We start from the raw sequence: 17,287 nt of genomic DNA, 5'->3' as shown, positions 1-17,287 counted from the left end.
TTTGACTCTTGGCAAGCGCTTATTTAACCTTTCTAGGACACACGTTCCGCTAGCGGAACCCCCCCACAACATTCCGCTGAAAAGGCAAAAATATTTTTTTGAAATATGTAACTTTCACACATTAACAAGTCTAATACAGAAAATGAAAGATAAACATCTTGTTAATCTACCCATCGTGTCCGATTCAAAAAATGCTTTACAGCGAAAACACAACATATGATTATGTTAGATCACCGCCAAGTCCAAAAAACACACAGCCATTTTCCCAGCCAAAGATAGCAGTTACAAAAAGCAGAAATAGAGATAAAATGAATCACTAATCTTTGATGATCTTCATCAGATGACACTCATAGGACTTCATGTTACACAATACATGTATTTTTTGTTCGATAATGTGCATATTTATATCCAAAAATCTTAGTTTACATTGGCGCCATGTTCAGAAATGCCTCCAAAATATCCAGAGAAATTGCAGAGAGCCACATCAAATAACAGAAATACTCATCATAAACTTTGATGAAAGATACATGTTTTACATAGAATTAAAGATACACTTGTTCTTAATGCAACCGCTGTGTCAGGTAACATCATATTCTAGCATCTGGGCCTGAGAAATAGTCCGTTTACCTTGGGAACGTTATTTTTTCAAACATAGAAATAGTGCCCCCTAGCTGAAAGAGGTTAAAATCCCCAGCTACAATAAATGCAGTTTGTATTAAATCCAGTGAAGTTCATTGAGGTCCATTGTGGCTTTGAGGCACGGCAGCCCTCTCTGTCGGCACAGTTTTTTGATTACAGTAATTACCAGGCTGATACTACGCCAGAGTAACTGTGTTATTATCCAGGCTGCTCGGCTCAGTGGACCAGCATCAGGTCCAGCTGCTACTATAGTGTTGGGGTACTAACAGGGTTCATGGTGTTATAGTGTTGGGGGTACTAACAGGGTTCATGGTGTTATAGTGTTGGGGGTACTAACAGGGTTCATGTTGTTATAGTGTTGGTGTACTAACAGGGTTCATGGTGTTATAGTGTTGGGGTACTAACAGGGTTCATGGTGTTATAGTGTTGGGGTACTAACAGGGTTCATGGTGTTATAGTGTTGGGGGTACTAACAGGGTTCATGGTGTTATAGTGTTGGGGTTACTAACAGGGTTCATGGTGTTATAGTGTTGGGGTACTAACAGGGTTCATGGTGTTATAGTGTTGGGGGTACTAACAGGGTTCATGTTGTTATAGTGTTGGGGTACTAACAGGGTTCATGGTGTTATAGTGTTGGGGGTACTAACAGGGTTCATGTTGTTATAGTGTTGGGGTACTAACAGGGTTCATGGTGTTATAGTGTTGGGGTACTAACAGGTTTCATGTTATAGTGTTGGGGTACTAACAGGGTTCATGTTGTTATAGTGTTGGGGTACTAACAGGGTTCATGGTGTTATAGTGTTGGGGTACTAACAGGGTTCATGTTGTTATAGTGTTGGGGTACTAACAGGGTTCATGTTATAGTGTTGGGGTACTAACAGGGTTCATGTTGTTATAGTGTTGGGGTACTAACAGGGTTCATGGTGTTATAGTGTTGGGGTACTAACAGGGTTCATGGTGTTATAGTGTTGGGGTTCTAACAGGGTTCATGGTGTTATAGTATTGGGCTACTAACAGGGTTCATGTTGTTATAGTGTTGGGGTACTAACAGGGTTCATGGTGTTATAGTGTTGGGGGTACTAACAGGGTTCATGTTGTTATAGTGTTGGGGGTACTAACAGGGTTCATGTTATTATAGTGTTGGGGTACTAACAGGGTTCATGTTGTTATAGTGTTGGGGTACTAACAGGGTTCATGTTGTTATGGTGTGGGGGTACTAACAGGTTTCATGTTATTATAGTGTTGGGGGTACTAACAGGGTTCATGGTGTTATAGTGTTGGGGTACTAACAGGGTTCATGGTGTTATAGTGTTGGGGGTACTAACAGGGTTCATGTTATTATAGTGTTGGGGGTACTAACAGGGTTCATGGTGTTATAGTGTTGGGGGTACTAACAGGGTTCATGTTGTTATAGTGTTGGGGGTACTAACAGGGTTCATGTTATAGTGTTGGGGTACTAACAGGTTTCATGTTATAGTGTTGGGGTACTAACAGGGTTCATGTTGTTATAGTGTTGGGGGTACTAACAGGGTTCATGGTGTTATAGTGTTGGGGGTACTAACAGGGTTCATGTTATAGTGTTGGGGGTACTAACAGGGTTCATGTTGTTATAGTGTTGGGGTACTAACAGGGTTCCTGTTGTTATGGTGTGGGGGTACTAACAGGGTTCATGTTGTTATAGTGTTGGGATACTAACAGGTTTCATGTCATAGTGTTGGGGGTACTAACAGGGTTCATGGTGTTATAGTGTTGGGGTACTAACAGGGTTCATGTTGTTATAGTGTTGGGGTACTAACAGGTTTCATGTTATAGTGTTGGGGTACTAACAGGGTTCATGTTGTTATAGTGTTGGGGTACTAACAGGGTTCATGGTGTTATAGTGTTGGGGTACTAACAGGGTTCATGGTGTTATAGTGTTGGGGTTCTAACAGGGTTCATGGTGTTATAGTATTGGGCTACTAACAGGGTTCATGTTGTTATAGTGTTGGGGTACTAACAGGGTTCATGGTGTTATAGTGTTGGGGGTACTAACAGGGTTCATGTTGTTATAGTGTTGGGGGTACTAACAGGGTTCATGTTATTATAGTGTTGGGGTACTAACAGGGTTCATGTTGTTATAGTGTTGGGGTACTAACAGGGTTCATGTTGTTATGGTGTGGGGGTACTAACAGGTTTCATGTTATTATAGTGTTGGGGGTACTAACAGGGTTCATGGTGTTATAGTGTTGGGGTACTAACAGGGTTCATGGTGTTATAGTGTTGGGGGTACTAACAGGGTTCATGTTATTATAGTGTTGGGGGTACTAACAGGGTTCATGGTGTTATAGTGTTGGGGGTACTAACAGGGTTCATGTTGTTATAGTGTTGGGGGTACTAACAGGGTTCATGTTATAGTGTTGGGGTACTAACAGGTTTCATGTTATAGTGTTGGGGTACTAACAGGGTTCATGTTGTTATAGTGTTGGGGGTACTAACAGGGTTCATGGTGTTATAGTGTTGGGGGTACTAACAGGGTTCATGTTATAGTGTTGGGGGTACTAACAGGGTTCATGTTGTTATAGTGTTGGGGTACTAACAGGGTTCCTGTTGTTATGGTGTGGGGGTACTAACAGGGTTCATGTTGTTATAGTGTTGGGATACTAACAGGTTTCATGTCATAGTGTTGGGGGTACTAACAGGGTTCATGTTGTTATAGTGTTGGGATACTAACAGGTTTCATGTTATAGTGTTGGGGTACTAACAGGGTTCATGTTATAGTGTTGGGGGTACTAACAGGGTTCATGTTGTTATAGTGTTGGGGTACTAACAGGGTTCATGTTGTCATAGTGTTGGGGTACTAACAGGGTTCATGGTGTTATAGTGTTGGGGTACTAACAGGGTTCATGTTATAGTGTTGGGGGTACTAACAGGGTTCATGTTGTTATAGTGTTGGGGTACTAACAGGGTTCATGTTACAGATGTAGGACCTTAATTTGATCACCCTGATGTAGAGGAACTTGATTTTCCCATATAATTTTTGGGGTCAATCCCTACAAAAAGATAAATGTTTTATATTCCACATAATAATTCACATTTCCTGTTGCTGTAGGACTATTTTCCTGCTGTAGCAAACTCACTAAATTAAGATTCTACATCTGTAATCCAGGCTGCCCGTCCCATTGGAGTGACTTCAGTTCCAGATGCTACTTCTTCTCTTCTGGTCTTCAGAGACTCAACTTTGACGAGGCTCGCGACTTCTGTTCCAACATGACATCATCCATGATTATAGTGAGGGATCTGGAGGAGCAGGTAGGTCCAGTCACACCTAACCCCTAATCCCTTACCTATAACCTCAACATGACATCATCCATGGTCATCCTGGAGGATCAGGTACACCTCACCCTTGACCCTTTACCCCTGACCCCTAACCCCTAACCTGGAGGAACAGCTGGGTCCAGTAACACCTGATCCCTGACCCCTAACTTTGACCTGGAGGAACAGGTACACTAAGTCTAGTCACACCCAAGCCCTGACCTTAAACAATAAGACCCTGAGATATTTAAACCCATACTGAGTAAATAACAACAAGACCCTGAGATATTTAAACCCATACTGAGTAAATAACAACAAGACCCTGAGATATTTAAACCTATACTGAGTAAATAACAACAAGACCCTGAGATATTTAAACCCATACTGAGTAAATAACAACAAGACCTTGAGATATTTAAACACATACTGAGTAAATAACAACAAGACCCTGAGATATTTAAACCTATACTGAGTAAATAACAACAAGACCATGAGATATTTAAACCCATACTGAGTAAATAACAACAAGACCATGAGATATTTAAACACATACTGAGTAAATAACAACAAGACCATGAGATATTTAAACCCATACTGAGTAAATAACAACAAGACCCTGAGATATTTAAACACATACTGAGTAAATAACAACAAGACCCTGAGATATTTAAACCTATACTGAGTAAATAACAACAAGACCCTGAGATATTTAAACCCATACTGAGTAAATAACAACAAGACCCTGAGATATTTAAACCCATACTGAGTAAATAACAACAAGACCCTGAGATATTTAAACCTATACTGAGTAAATAACAACAAGACCATGAGATATTTAAACCCATACTGAGTAAATAACAACAAGACCATGAGATATTTAAACCCATACTGAGTAAATAACAACAAGACCATGAGATATTTAAACCTATACTGAGTAAATAACAACAAGACTCTGAGATATTTAAACACATACTGAGTAAATCAAATTTACATGAACGATCACAGTGTCACTAACATCCTTAATGTGCGTTGTGTGTTGTTCAGCAATGGGTAAGGAAGCAGATAGCCGGAAAAGGCTACTTCTGGCTGGGGCTGACGGACCGAGAGGACGAGAATGTCTGGAAGTGGGTGGATGGAACTCTGCCCGTCTTCACGTGAGTCACAATCAGCTCGTGGGGTATTTAAGCCCTAAACTTTGCCTGACAGGCAACTCTGTCTCCCAGGCTGCGTGCCTCCCCCAAGACCACAGCCAATCGCATGCAAGGAATAACGCAGCTAACTTTGCTATTATTGTGAGCGAGCTAGCTGGTTAGTGGGGTAGTTGTGTTAGCTAGCGTGCAAGCTAGCCTGTTATCTATCCTGGTTGTTAGCTTGCATAACTTGTATGTTTACAATTGTAAGGGACAATTCATGCTTTGTGGATAGTATGACAGGCTGATCAGATTCAATTTAAGAGTCTGATAAATCAGGATTATACCTTGTAGGCTGATTCATATATAAAGCTCCTTGCAGGCAGATTAGCAGTCAGTGCCGTTCAGGCTGATTCATATCTGATCCAGGGGGTCAGCTCTATTCATGGCATGCTGATCTGATTCAATAGCAACATCAGAGGCTGATGTCAGGATGCTTCCTTGTAGGCTGTTTCATAGGTAAGGCTCCTTGCAGACAGCCAACCCTCTGAGGCTGGTATTGAATCTGATCAGGCTGTCAGGAATGGAGCTCACCCACTCTGTACATTTAAATATTATCCACAAAATATGAAGTGTCCTTTATAATTATACACGTATTAATTCTGCAAGCTAAAAACTAGCATAGATAATAAGCTTGCTTGCTAGCTAGCTAACAAGACTACCTAGCTAAATAGCTAGCTCCTTCACTCACAAGACTAGCCAAATTAGCTGAGTTGTTCCTTGCATGCGATTGGCTGTGGACTTGGGAGAGGCACACAGCCTGGGAGACAGTGCTGCCTGTCAGACTTCGTTCAGAGTTTAACTTGCCTCGTTACACCACCAGCCAATCAGACTACAGATGTATCTATGGTACTAAGCTCTGATTGGTTGTCTTGACTTAAAGGAGCAAAATACAGCAATCGCTTTGCCATGACCTGGTTGCTAAAATTATATCTAAATATATTTTTTATAACCAATAATATTGTATTTTCAGCTGTGTGAAGACTGTGCTCTATGTGAATTTGGTCAGATTGCTCACAAAGCTACATACTGGAGCTTTAAGAGACATTATATGTACAGTGATAAACATACTATATATGGTGTGTTTCTATAGGAAGTGGAAGCCAGGCCAGCCAGACAACTGGTCACATGGTCATGAGGAGGGAGAAGACTGTGCCGGGCTGATCCACGAGGCCAACTGGAATGACTTCTTCTGCACTGACCGCATCGGATTCATCTGCCAAAGAGCCTACGCTTGTTAGTAACTTCTGAGTAACCACCTAGTAACTTCTGAGTAGCTCCTAGTAGCCTCCTAGAAGCCTCTTAGTAACCTCCTAGCAACCTCTTAGTAACCTCCTAGTAACCTCCTAGTAGCCTCCTAGTAACCTCTTAGTAACCTCCTAGTAACCTCCTAGTAGCCTCCTAGTAACCTCTTAGTAACCTCCTAGTAACCTCTTAGTAGCCTCTTAGTAACCTCCTAGTAGCCTCCTAGTAACCTCCTAGTAACATCTTAGTAACCTCCTAGTAATCTCCTAGTAACCTCTTAGTAACCTCTTAGTTATCTCCTAGTAACCTCTTAGTAACCTCCTAGTAGCCTCCTAGTAGCCTCTTAGTAACCTCCTAGTAACCTCCTAGTAACCTCTTAGTAACATCCTAGTAACCTCGTAGTAGCCTCCTAGTAGCCTCTTAGTAGCATCTTAGTAACCTCGTAGTAACCTCCTAGTAGCCTCCTAGTAGCCTCCTAGTAGCCTCTTAGTAACCTCCTAGTAACCTCTTAGTAACCTCTTAGTAACATCCTAGTAACCTCGTAGTAGCCTCGTAGTAGCCTCCTAGTAGCCTCTTAGTAGCATCTTAGTAACCTCGTAGTAACCTCCTAGTAGCCTCCTAGTAGCCTCTTAGTAGCCTCTTAGTAACCTCCTAGTAGCCTCCTTGTAGCATCTTAGTAACCTTCTGGTGACACTTTAGTAGCTTCCTAATAACCTCTTAATAACATCATATTAAAAACCTCTTAGTAACCTCTTAATAAACTCCTAGTAACCTCTAAGTAGACTTTTAGTAACCTCTTAGTAACCGTGTAGTAACAGCTTAGTAGGCTTTAGTAACTTCCTAGTAACCTCACTGTAACCCCCTAGTAGTTTCCTAATAACTTCTTAATAACCTCCTAGTAACCTCTAAGTAGACTTTTAGTAACCTCTTAGTAACCCCCTAGTAACCTTATAGTAACGGCTTAGTAGGCTTTCAGTAACTTCATAGTAACCTCTTAGTAAGCTCCTAGTAACATCTTAGTAACCCCTAGTAACCTCCTAGTAGCGCCCTAGTAGGCGGCAGGTAGCCTAGCGGTTACAGCATTGGGCCAGTAACCGAAAGTCGACAAGGTGAAACATCTGTTGAGGTGCCATTGAGCAAGGTACTCTAACTTGCTCCAGGGGCACCCCAAATCCAGAACAGACTATGGGATGTACACAGTACTACATAGAACCATGACTACATGGAACTCTATTCCACATCAAGTAACTGATACAAGCAGTAAAATTTGATTTAAACAAACAGAAAAATACACCTTATGGAACAGCAGGGACTGTGAAGCAGCACAAACATAGGCACAGACACATGCATACACACACACGATAACATACGTACTATACACACACGTACACATGAATGTTGTGTAGTTGTCATGACTTCCGCCGAAGTCGGTCCCTCTCCTTGTTCGGGCGGCGTCCGGCGGTCGACGTCACCGTCCTTCTAGCCATCGCCGATCCACTTTTAATTTTCCATTTCTTTTGTCTTTGTCTTACACACCTGGTTTCAATCCCCCAATTACCTGTTCATTATTTAACCCTATGTTCCCCCATGTTTGTTTGTGAGTAATTGTTTATTGTATTGCGGTCCGTATTGTGTGGCCTTGTATTTACGACGTGTATTGTGATATATTTTGAGTAAAATTGCTTTCTTTACTCTTATCTGCTGTCCTGCGCCTGACTTATCTCACCAGCTACACACAGACGTTTTACAGTAGTAGATATGTGGTAGTAGAGCAGGGACCTGAGGGCACACACTTAATATGTTGTTAAATCTGTTGTGAATGTATTGTAATGTTAAAAAATATATATAACTGCCTTAATTTTGCTGGACCCCAGGAAGAGTAGGAACTAATGGGGATCCATAATAAATACAACAATACAAATACAAATACTACTATGGTTGACCTTGTAAGACAACACATTACACTGCACCTATCATACTACTATGGCTGACCCTGTAAAACAACACATTACACTGCACCAATGTGGTGTTTGTGGCATAAAAACTTTTTTTACCTCTTAGTAACCCCCTGGTAACCCCTTAGTAACCCCTTAGTAACCCCTTAGTAACCCCCTAGTAACCCCTTAGTAACCCCTTAGTAACCCCCTAATAACCCCTTAGTAACCCCCTAATAACCCCTTAGTAACTCCATAGTAACCCCTTACTAACCCCCTAGTAACCCCCTAGTAACCCCTTAGTAACCCTCTAGTAACCCTTTATTAAACCCCTAGTAACCCCTTAGTAACCCCCTAATAACCCCTTAGTAACTCCATAGTAACCCCTTAGTAACCTCCAAGTAACACCTTATTAAACCCCTAGTAACCCCTTACCCTAGAAACCCCTAGTAGCCCCTTAGTAACCCCCTAATAACCCCTTAGTAACCCCCTAGTAACCCCTTATTAAACCCCTAGTAGCCCTTTAACTATGTTTCTTTCTGTTTCTCTGCAGTGAAAAGTTCAGGTTTAGCCACCTAGTAACCCCTTAGTAACCCCCTAGTAACCCCTTATTAAACCCCTAGTAACCCTTTAAATATGTTTATTTCTGTCTCTGCAGTGAAATGTCCAGGTTTAGCTGCCTAGTAACCCCCTAGTAACCCCCTAGTAACCCCTTATTAAACCCCTTAGTAACCCCCTAGTAACCCCCTAGTAACCCCTTAGTAACCCCCTAGTAACCCCCTAATAACTCCATAGTAACCCCCTAGTAACCCCCTAGTAACCCCTTACCCTAGAAACCCCTAGTAGCCCCTTAGTAACCCCCTAATAACCCCTTAGTAACGCCGTAGTAACCCCTTAGTAACCCCCTAGTAACCCCTTACCCTAGAAACCCCTAGTAGCCCCTTAGAAACCCCCTAATAAGCCCTTAGTAACCCTCTAGTAACCCTTTATTAAACCCCTAGTAACCCCCTAGTAACCCCCTAGTAACCCCTTATTAAACCCCTTAGTATCCCCCTAATAACCCCTTAGTAACCCCCTAATAACCCCTTAGTAACTCCATAGTAACCCCTTAGTAACCTCCTAGTAGCCCCTTAGTAACCCCCTAATAACCCCTTAGTAACCCCCTAGTAACCCCTTAGTAGCCCCCTAGTAACCCCTTATTAAACCCCTAGTAACCCTTTAACTATGTTTCTTTCTGTTTCTCTGCAGTGAAAACATCAGGTTTAGCCGCCTAGTAACCCCCTAGTAACCCCTTAGTAACCCCCTAGTAACCCCCTAGTAACCCCTTAATAACCCCCTAGTAACCCCTTAATAACCCCCTAGTAACCCCCTAGTAACCCCTTATTAAACTCCTAGTAACCCTTTAAATATGTTTCTTTCTGTTTCTCTGCAGTGAAAAGTTCAGGTTTAGCCACCTAGTAACCCCCTAGTAACCCCCTAGTAACCCCTTATTAAACCCCTAGTAACCCTTTAAATATGTTTATTTCTGTCTCTGCAGTGAAATGTCCAGGTTTAGCCGCCTAGTAACCCCCTAGTAACCCCTTATTAAACCCCTTAGTAACCCCCTAGTAACCCCCTAGTAACCCCCTAGTAACCCCTTAGTAACCCCCTAGTAACCCCTTAGTAACCCCCTAGCAACCCCTTAGTAACCCCTTAGTAACCCCCTAGTAACCCCCTAATAACACCTTAGTAACCCCTTAGTAACCCCTTAGTAACCCCCTAGTAACCCCCCAGTAACCCCCTAGTAACCCCCTAATAACCCCTTAGTAACCCCCTAGTAACCCCTTAGTAACCCCCTAGTAACCCCCTAATAACACCTTAGTAACCCCCTAGTAACCCCCTAGTAACCCCTTAGTAACCCCCTAATAACCCCTTAGTAACCCCCTAGTAACCCCTTAGTTACCCCCTAATAACTCCTTAGTAACCCCCTAGTAACCCCCTAATAACCCTAATAACCCCTTAATAACCCCTTATTAAACCCCTAGTAACCCTTTAACTATGTTTATTTCTGTGTCTCTGCAATGAATGGTCCAGTTTTATAACCTCTGCTGGTGAGAAGGACAGATGGTGAAGGACCTGAGGAAACAGAGAAAATGTGTCATTGTCATCTGGCCATGGTGCCTGGGACTGGGACTAGTATCACCATGGTGCCTGGGACTGGGACTAGTATCACCATGGTACCTGGGACTGGGACTAGTATCACCATGGTACCTGGGACTGGGACTAGTATCACCATGGTGCCTGGGACTGGGACTAGTATCACCATGGTACCTGGGACTGGGACTAGTATCACCATGGTGCCTGGTACCTGGGACTAGTATCACCATGGTGCATGGGACTGGGACTAGTATCACCATGGTACCTGGGACTGGGACTAGTATCACCATGGTGCCTGGTACCTGGGACTAGTATCACCATGGTGCCTGGGACTGGGACTAGTATCACCATGGTACCTGGGACTGGGACTAGTATCACCATGGTACCTGGGACTGGGACTAGTATCACCATGGTGCCTGGTACCTGGGACTAGTATCACCATGGTACCTGGGACTGGGACTAGTATCACCATGGTACCTGGGACTGGGACTAGTATCACCATGGTACCTGGGACTGGGACTAGTATCACCATGGTGCCTGGTACCTGGGACTAGTATCACCATGGTACCTGGGACTGGGACTAGTATCACCATGGTGCCTGGGACTGGGACTAGTGTCACCATGGTACCTGGGACTAGTATCACCATGGTGCCTGGTACCTGGGACTAGTATCACCATGGTACCTGGGACTGGGACTAGTATCTCCATGGTGCCTGGTGCCTGGGACTGGGACTAGTATCACCATGGTACCTGGGACTGGGACTAGTATCACCATGGTGCCTGGACCTGTAGCTCTGGGACTAGTGTCACCATGGTGCCTGGACCTGTAGCTCTGGGACTAGTATCACCATGGTACCTGGACCTGTAGCTCTGGGACTAGTGTCACCATGGTGCCTGGACCTGTAGCTCTGGGACTAGTGTCACCATGGTACCTGGACCTGTAGCTCTGGGACTATTATAACTGTTATACGTGGACCTGTAGCTCTGGGACTAGTGTCACTGTTATACCTGGACCTGTAGCTCTGGGACTAGTATCACCATGGTGCCTGGTACCTGGGACTGGGACCAGTATCACCATGGTGCCTGGACCTGTAGCTCTGGGACTATTGTCACTGTTATACCTGGACCTGTAGCTCTGGGACTAGTATCACTGTTATACCTGGACCTGTAGCTCTGGGACTAGTATCACCATGGTACCTGGACCTGTAGCTCTGGGACTAGTGTCACCATGGTGCCTGGACCTGTAGCTCTGGGACTAGTGTCACCATGGTACCTGGACCTGTAGCTCTGGGACTAGTATAACTGTTATACCTGGACCTGTAGCTCTGGGACTAGTGTCACTGTTATACCTGGACCTGTAGCTCTGGGACTATTGTCACTGTTATACCTGGACCTGTAGCTCTGGGACTAGTATCACCATGGTGCCTGGTACCTGGGACTGGGACCAGTATCACCATGGTGCCTGGACCTGTAGCTCTGGGACTATTGTCACTGTTATACCTGGACCTGTAGCTCTGGGACTAGTGTCACTGTTATACCTGGACCTGTAGCTCTGGGACTAGTGTCACTGTTATACCTGGACCTGTAGCTCTGGGACTAGTATCACTGTTATACCTGGACCTGTAGCTCTGGGACTAGTGTCACTGTTATACCTGAACCTGTAGCTCTGGGACTATTATAACTGTTATACCTGGACCTGTAGCTCTGGGACTAGTATCACTGTTATACCTGGACCTGTAGCTCTGGGACAAGTATCACTGTTATACCTGGACCTGTAGCTCTGGGACTAGTATCACTGTTATACCTGGACCTGTAGCTCTGGGACTATTATCACTGTTATACCTGGACCTGTAGCTCTGGGACTATTATAACTGTTATACCTGGACCTCTAGCTCTGGGACTATTATCACTGTTATACCTGGACCTGTAGCTCTGGGACTAGTATCACTGTTATACCTGGACCTGTAGCTCTGGGACTATTATCACTGTTATACCTGGACCTGTAGCTCTGGGACGATTATAACTGTTATACCTGGACCTGTAGCTCTGGGACTATTATCACTGTTATACCTGGACCTGTACCTCTGGGACTAGTGTCACTGTTATACCTGGACCTGTAGCTCTGGGACTAGTATCACTGTTATACCTGGACCTGTAGCTCTGGGACTAGTATCACTGTTATACCTGGACCTGTAGCTCTGGGACTAGTATCACTGTTATACCTGGACCTGTAGCTCTGGGACTATTGTCACTGTTATACCTGGACCTGTAGCTCTGGGACTAGTGTCACTGTTATACCTGGACCTGTAGCTCTGGGACTAGTATAACTGTTATACCTGGACCTGTAGCTCTGGGACTAGTGTCACTGTTATACCTGGACCTGTAGCTCTGGGACTAGTATCACTGTTATACCTGAACCTGTAGCTCTGGGACTAGTATAACTCTTATACCTGGACCTGTAGCTCTGGGACTAGTGTCACTGTTATACCTGGACCTGTAGCTCTGGGACTATTATAACTGTTATACCTGGACCTGTAGCTCTGGGACTAGTATCACTGTTATACCTGGACCTGTAGCTCTGGGACTATTATAACTGTTATACCTGGACCTGTAGCTCTGGGACTAGTATCACTGTTCTACCTGGACCTGTAGCTCTGGGACTAGTATCACTGTTATACCTGGACCTGTAGCTCTGGGACTAGTGTCACTGTTATACCTGGACCTGTAGCTCTGGGACTAGTATAACTGTTATACCTGGACCTGTAGCTCTGGGACTATTGTCACTGTTATACCTGGACCTGTAGCTCTGGGACTATTGTCACTGTTATACCTGGACCTGTAGCTCTGGGACTAGTATAACTGTTATACCTGGACCTGTAGCTGGGACTAGTATCATTGTTATACCTGGACCTGTAGCTCTGGGACTAGTGTCACTGTTATACCTGGACCTGTAGCTCTGGGACTAGTATCACTGTTATACCTGGACCTGTATCTCTGGGACTAGTGTCACTGTTATACCTGGACCTGTAGCTCTGGGACTATTATAACTGTTATACCTGGACCTGTAGCTCTGGGACTAGTATCACTGTTATACCTGGACCTGTAGCTCTGGGACTAGTATCACTGTTATACCCGGACCTGTAGTTCTGGGACTAATATCACTGTTATACCTGGACCTGTAGCTCTGGGACTAGTATCACTGTTATACCTGGACCTGTAGCTCTGGGACTAGTGTCACTGTTATACCTGGACCTGTAGCTCTGGGACTAGTATCACTGTTATACCTGGACCTGTAGCTCTGGGACTAGTATCACTGTTATACCTGGACCTGTAGCTCTGGGACTATTATAACTGTTATACCTGGACCTGTAGCTCTGGGACTAGTGTCACTGTTATACCTGGACCTGTAGCTCTGGGACTAGTATAACTGTTATACCTGGACCTGTAGCTCTGGGACTAGTATCACTGTTATACCTGGACCTGTAGCTCTGGGACTAGTATAACTGTTATACCTGGACCTGTAGCTCTGGGACTAGTGTCACTGTTATACCTGGACCTGTAGCTCTGGGACTAGTGTCACTGTTACACCTGGACCTGTAGCTCTGGGACTATTATAACTGTTATACCTGGACCTGTAGCTCTGGGACTAGTGTCACTGTTATACCTGGACCTGTAGCTCTGGGACTAGTGTCACCATGGTACCTGGACCTGTAGCTCTGGGACTAGTATAACTGTTATACCTGGACCTGTAGCTCTGGGACTAGTGTCACTGTTATACCTGGACCTGTAGCTCTGGGACTATTGTCACTGTTATACCTGGACCTGTAGCTCTGGGACTAGTATCACCATGGTGCCTGGTACCTTGGACTGGGACCAGTATCACCATGGTGCCTGGACCTGTAGCTCTGGGACTATTGTCACTGTTATACCTGGACCTGTAGCTCTGGGACTAGTGTCACTGTTATACCTGGACCTGTAGCTCTGGGACTAGTGTCACTGTTATACCTGGACCTGTAGCTCTGGGACTAGTATCACTGTTATACCTGGACCTGTAGCTCTGGGACTAGTGTCACTGTTATACCTGAACCTGTAGCTCTGGGACTATTATAACTGTTATACCTGGACCTGTAGCTCTGGGACTAGTATCACTGTTATACCTGGACCTGTAGCTCTGGGACAAGTATCACTGTTATACCTGGACCTGTAGCTCTGGGACTAGTATCACTGTTATACCTGGACCTGTAGCTCTGGGACTATTATCACTGTTATACCTGGACCTGTAGCTCTGGGACTATTATAACTGTTATACCTGGACCTCTAGCTCTGGGACTATTATCACTGTTATACCTGGACCTGTAGCTCTGGGACTAGTATCACTGTTATACCTGGACCTGTAGCTCTGGGACTATTATCACTGTTATACCTGGACCTGTAGCTCTGGGACTATTATAACTGTTATACCTGGACCTCTAGCTCTGGGACTATTATCACTGTTATACCTGGACCTGTAGCTCTGGGACTAGTGTCACTGTTATACCTGGACCTGTAGCTCTGGGACTAGTATCACTGTTATACCTGGACCTGTAGCTCTGGGACTAGTATCACTGTTATACCTGGACCTGTAGCTCTGGGACTAGTATCACTGTTATACCTGGACCTGTAGCTCTGGGACTATTGTCACTGTTATACCTGGACCTGTAGCTCTGGGACTAGTGTCACTGTTATACCTGGACCTGTAGCTCTGGGACTAGTATAACTGTTATACCTGGACCTGTAGCTCTGGGACTAGTGTCACTGTTATACCTGGACCTGTAGCTCTGGGACTAGTATCACTGTTATACCTGAACCTGTAGCTCTGGGACTAGTATAACTCTTATACCTGGACCTGTAGCTCTGGGACTAGTGTCACTGTTATACCTGGACCTGTAGCTCTGGGACTATTATAACTGTTATACCTGGACCTGTAGCTCTGGGACTAGTATCACTGTTATACCTGGACCTGTAGCTCTGGGACTAGTATCACTGTTATACCTGGACCTGTAGCTCTGGGACTAGTGTCACTGTTATACCTGGACCTGTAGCTCTGGGACTAGTATAACTGTTATACCTGGACCTGTAGCTCTGGGACTATTGTCACTGTTATACCTGGACCTGTAGCTCTGGGACTATTGTCACTGTTATACCTGGACCTGTAGCTCTGGGACTAGTATAACTGTTATACCTGGACCTGTAGCTCTGGGACTAGTATCATTGTTATACCTGGACCTGTAGCTCTGGGACTAGTGTCACTGTTATACCTGGACCTGTAGCTCTGGGACTAGTATCACTGTTATACCTGGACCTGTAGCTCTGGGACAAGTGTCACTGTTATACCTGGACCTGTAGCTCTGGGACTATTATAACTGTTATACCTGGACCTGTAGCTCTGGGACTAGTATCACTGTTATACCTGGACCTGTAGCTCTTGGACTAGTATCACTGTTATACCTGGACCTGTATCTCTGGGACTAGTGTCACTGTTATACCTGGACCTGTAGCTCTGGGACTAGTATCACTGTTATACCTGGACCTGTAGCTCTGGGACTAGTATCACTGTTATACCTGGACCTGTAGCTCTGGGACTATTATACCTGTTATACCTGGACCTGTAGCTCTGGGACTAGTGTCACTGTTATACCTGGACCTGTAGCTCTGGGACTAGTATAACTGTTATACCTGGACCTGTAGCTCTGGGACTAGTATCACTGTTATACCTGAACCTGTAGCTCTGGGACTAGTATAACTCTTATACCTGGACCTGTAGCTCTGGGACTAGTGTCACTGTTATACCTGGACCTGTAGCTCTGGGACTATTATAACTGTTATACCTGGACCTGTAGCTCTGGGACTAGTATCACTGTTATACCTGGACCTGTAGCTCTGGGACTAGTATCACTGTTATACCTGGACCTGTAGCTCTGGGACTAGTGTCACTGTTATACCTGGACCTGTAGCTCTGGGACTAGTATAACTGTTATACCTGGACCTGTAGCTCTGGGACTATTGTCACTGTTATACCTGGACCTGTAGCTCTGGGACTATTGTCACTGTTATACCTGGACCTGTAGCTCTGGGACTAGTATAACTGTTATACCTGGACCTGTAGCTCTGGGACTAGTATCATTGTTATACCTGGACCTGTAGCTCTGGGACTAGTGTCACTGTTATACCTGGACCTGTAGCTCTGGGACTAGTATCACTGTTATACCTGGACCTGTAGCTCTGGGACAAGTGTCACTGTTATACCTGGACCTGTAGCTCTGGGACTATTATAACTGTTATACCTGGACCTGTAGCTCTGGGACTAGTATCACTGTTATACCTGGACCTGTAGCTCTGGGACTAGTATCACTGTTATACCCGGACCTGTAGTTCTGGGACTAGTATCACTGTTATACCTGGACCTGTAGCTCTGGGACTAGTATCACTGTTATACCTGGACCTGTAGCTCTGGGACTAGTGTCACTGTTATACCTGGACCTGTAGCTCTAGGACTAGTATCACTGTTATACCTGGACCTGTAGCTCTGGGACTAGTATCACTGTTATACCTGGACCTGTAGCTCTGGGACTAGTGTCACTGTTATACCTGGACCTGTAGCTCTGGGACTATTATAACTGTTATACCTGGACCTGTAGCTCTGGGACTAGTATCACTGTTATACCTGGACCTGTAGCTCTGGGACTAGTATCACTGTTATACCTGGACCTGTAGCTCTGGGACTAGTGTCACTGTTATACCTGGACCTGTAGCTCTGGGACTAGTATAACTGTTATACCTGGACCTGTAGCTCTGGGACTATTGTCACTGTTA

General features: G+C 44.6%; 1 protein-coding gene across 2 annotated transcripts in view; it reads left to right on the top strand.

Moving 5' to 3' along the window:
* colec12 (collectin sub-family member 12) overlaps window positions 1-8,062 on the top strand; it is an 80,132-nt gene extending 72,070 nt beyond the window's left edge. For both annotated transcript variants that reach the window (XM_071360624.1, XM_071360625.1), the window contains 3 exons: window positions 3,785-3,927; window positions 4,975-5,084; window positions 6,214-8,062. In XM_071360624.1, the coding sequence (XP_071216725.1) occupies window positions 3,785-3,927; window positions 4,975-5,084; window positions 6,214-6,361 (401 nt within the window). In that variant the 3' untranslated portion in view covers window positions 6,362-8,062. The remainder of the gene's footprint in view (window positions 1-3,784; window positions 3,928-4,974; window positions 5,085-6,213) is intronic.
* Window positions 8,063-17,287: the final 9,225 nt, after the last annotated feature.

The sequence above is a fragment of the Salvelinus alpinus genome, chromosome 23, assembly GCF_045679555.1.
Source record: "Salvelinus alpinus chromosome 23, SLU_Salpinus.1, whole genome shotgun sequence".
Taxonomy (NCBI): Eukaryota; Metazoa; Chordata; class Actinopteri; order Salmoniformes; family Salmonidae; genus Salvelinus; species Salvelinus alpinus.
This window is presented reverse-complemented; position numbering and strand designations above follow the sequence as displayed.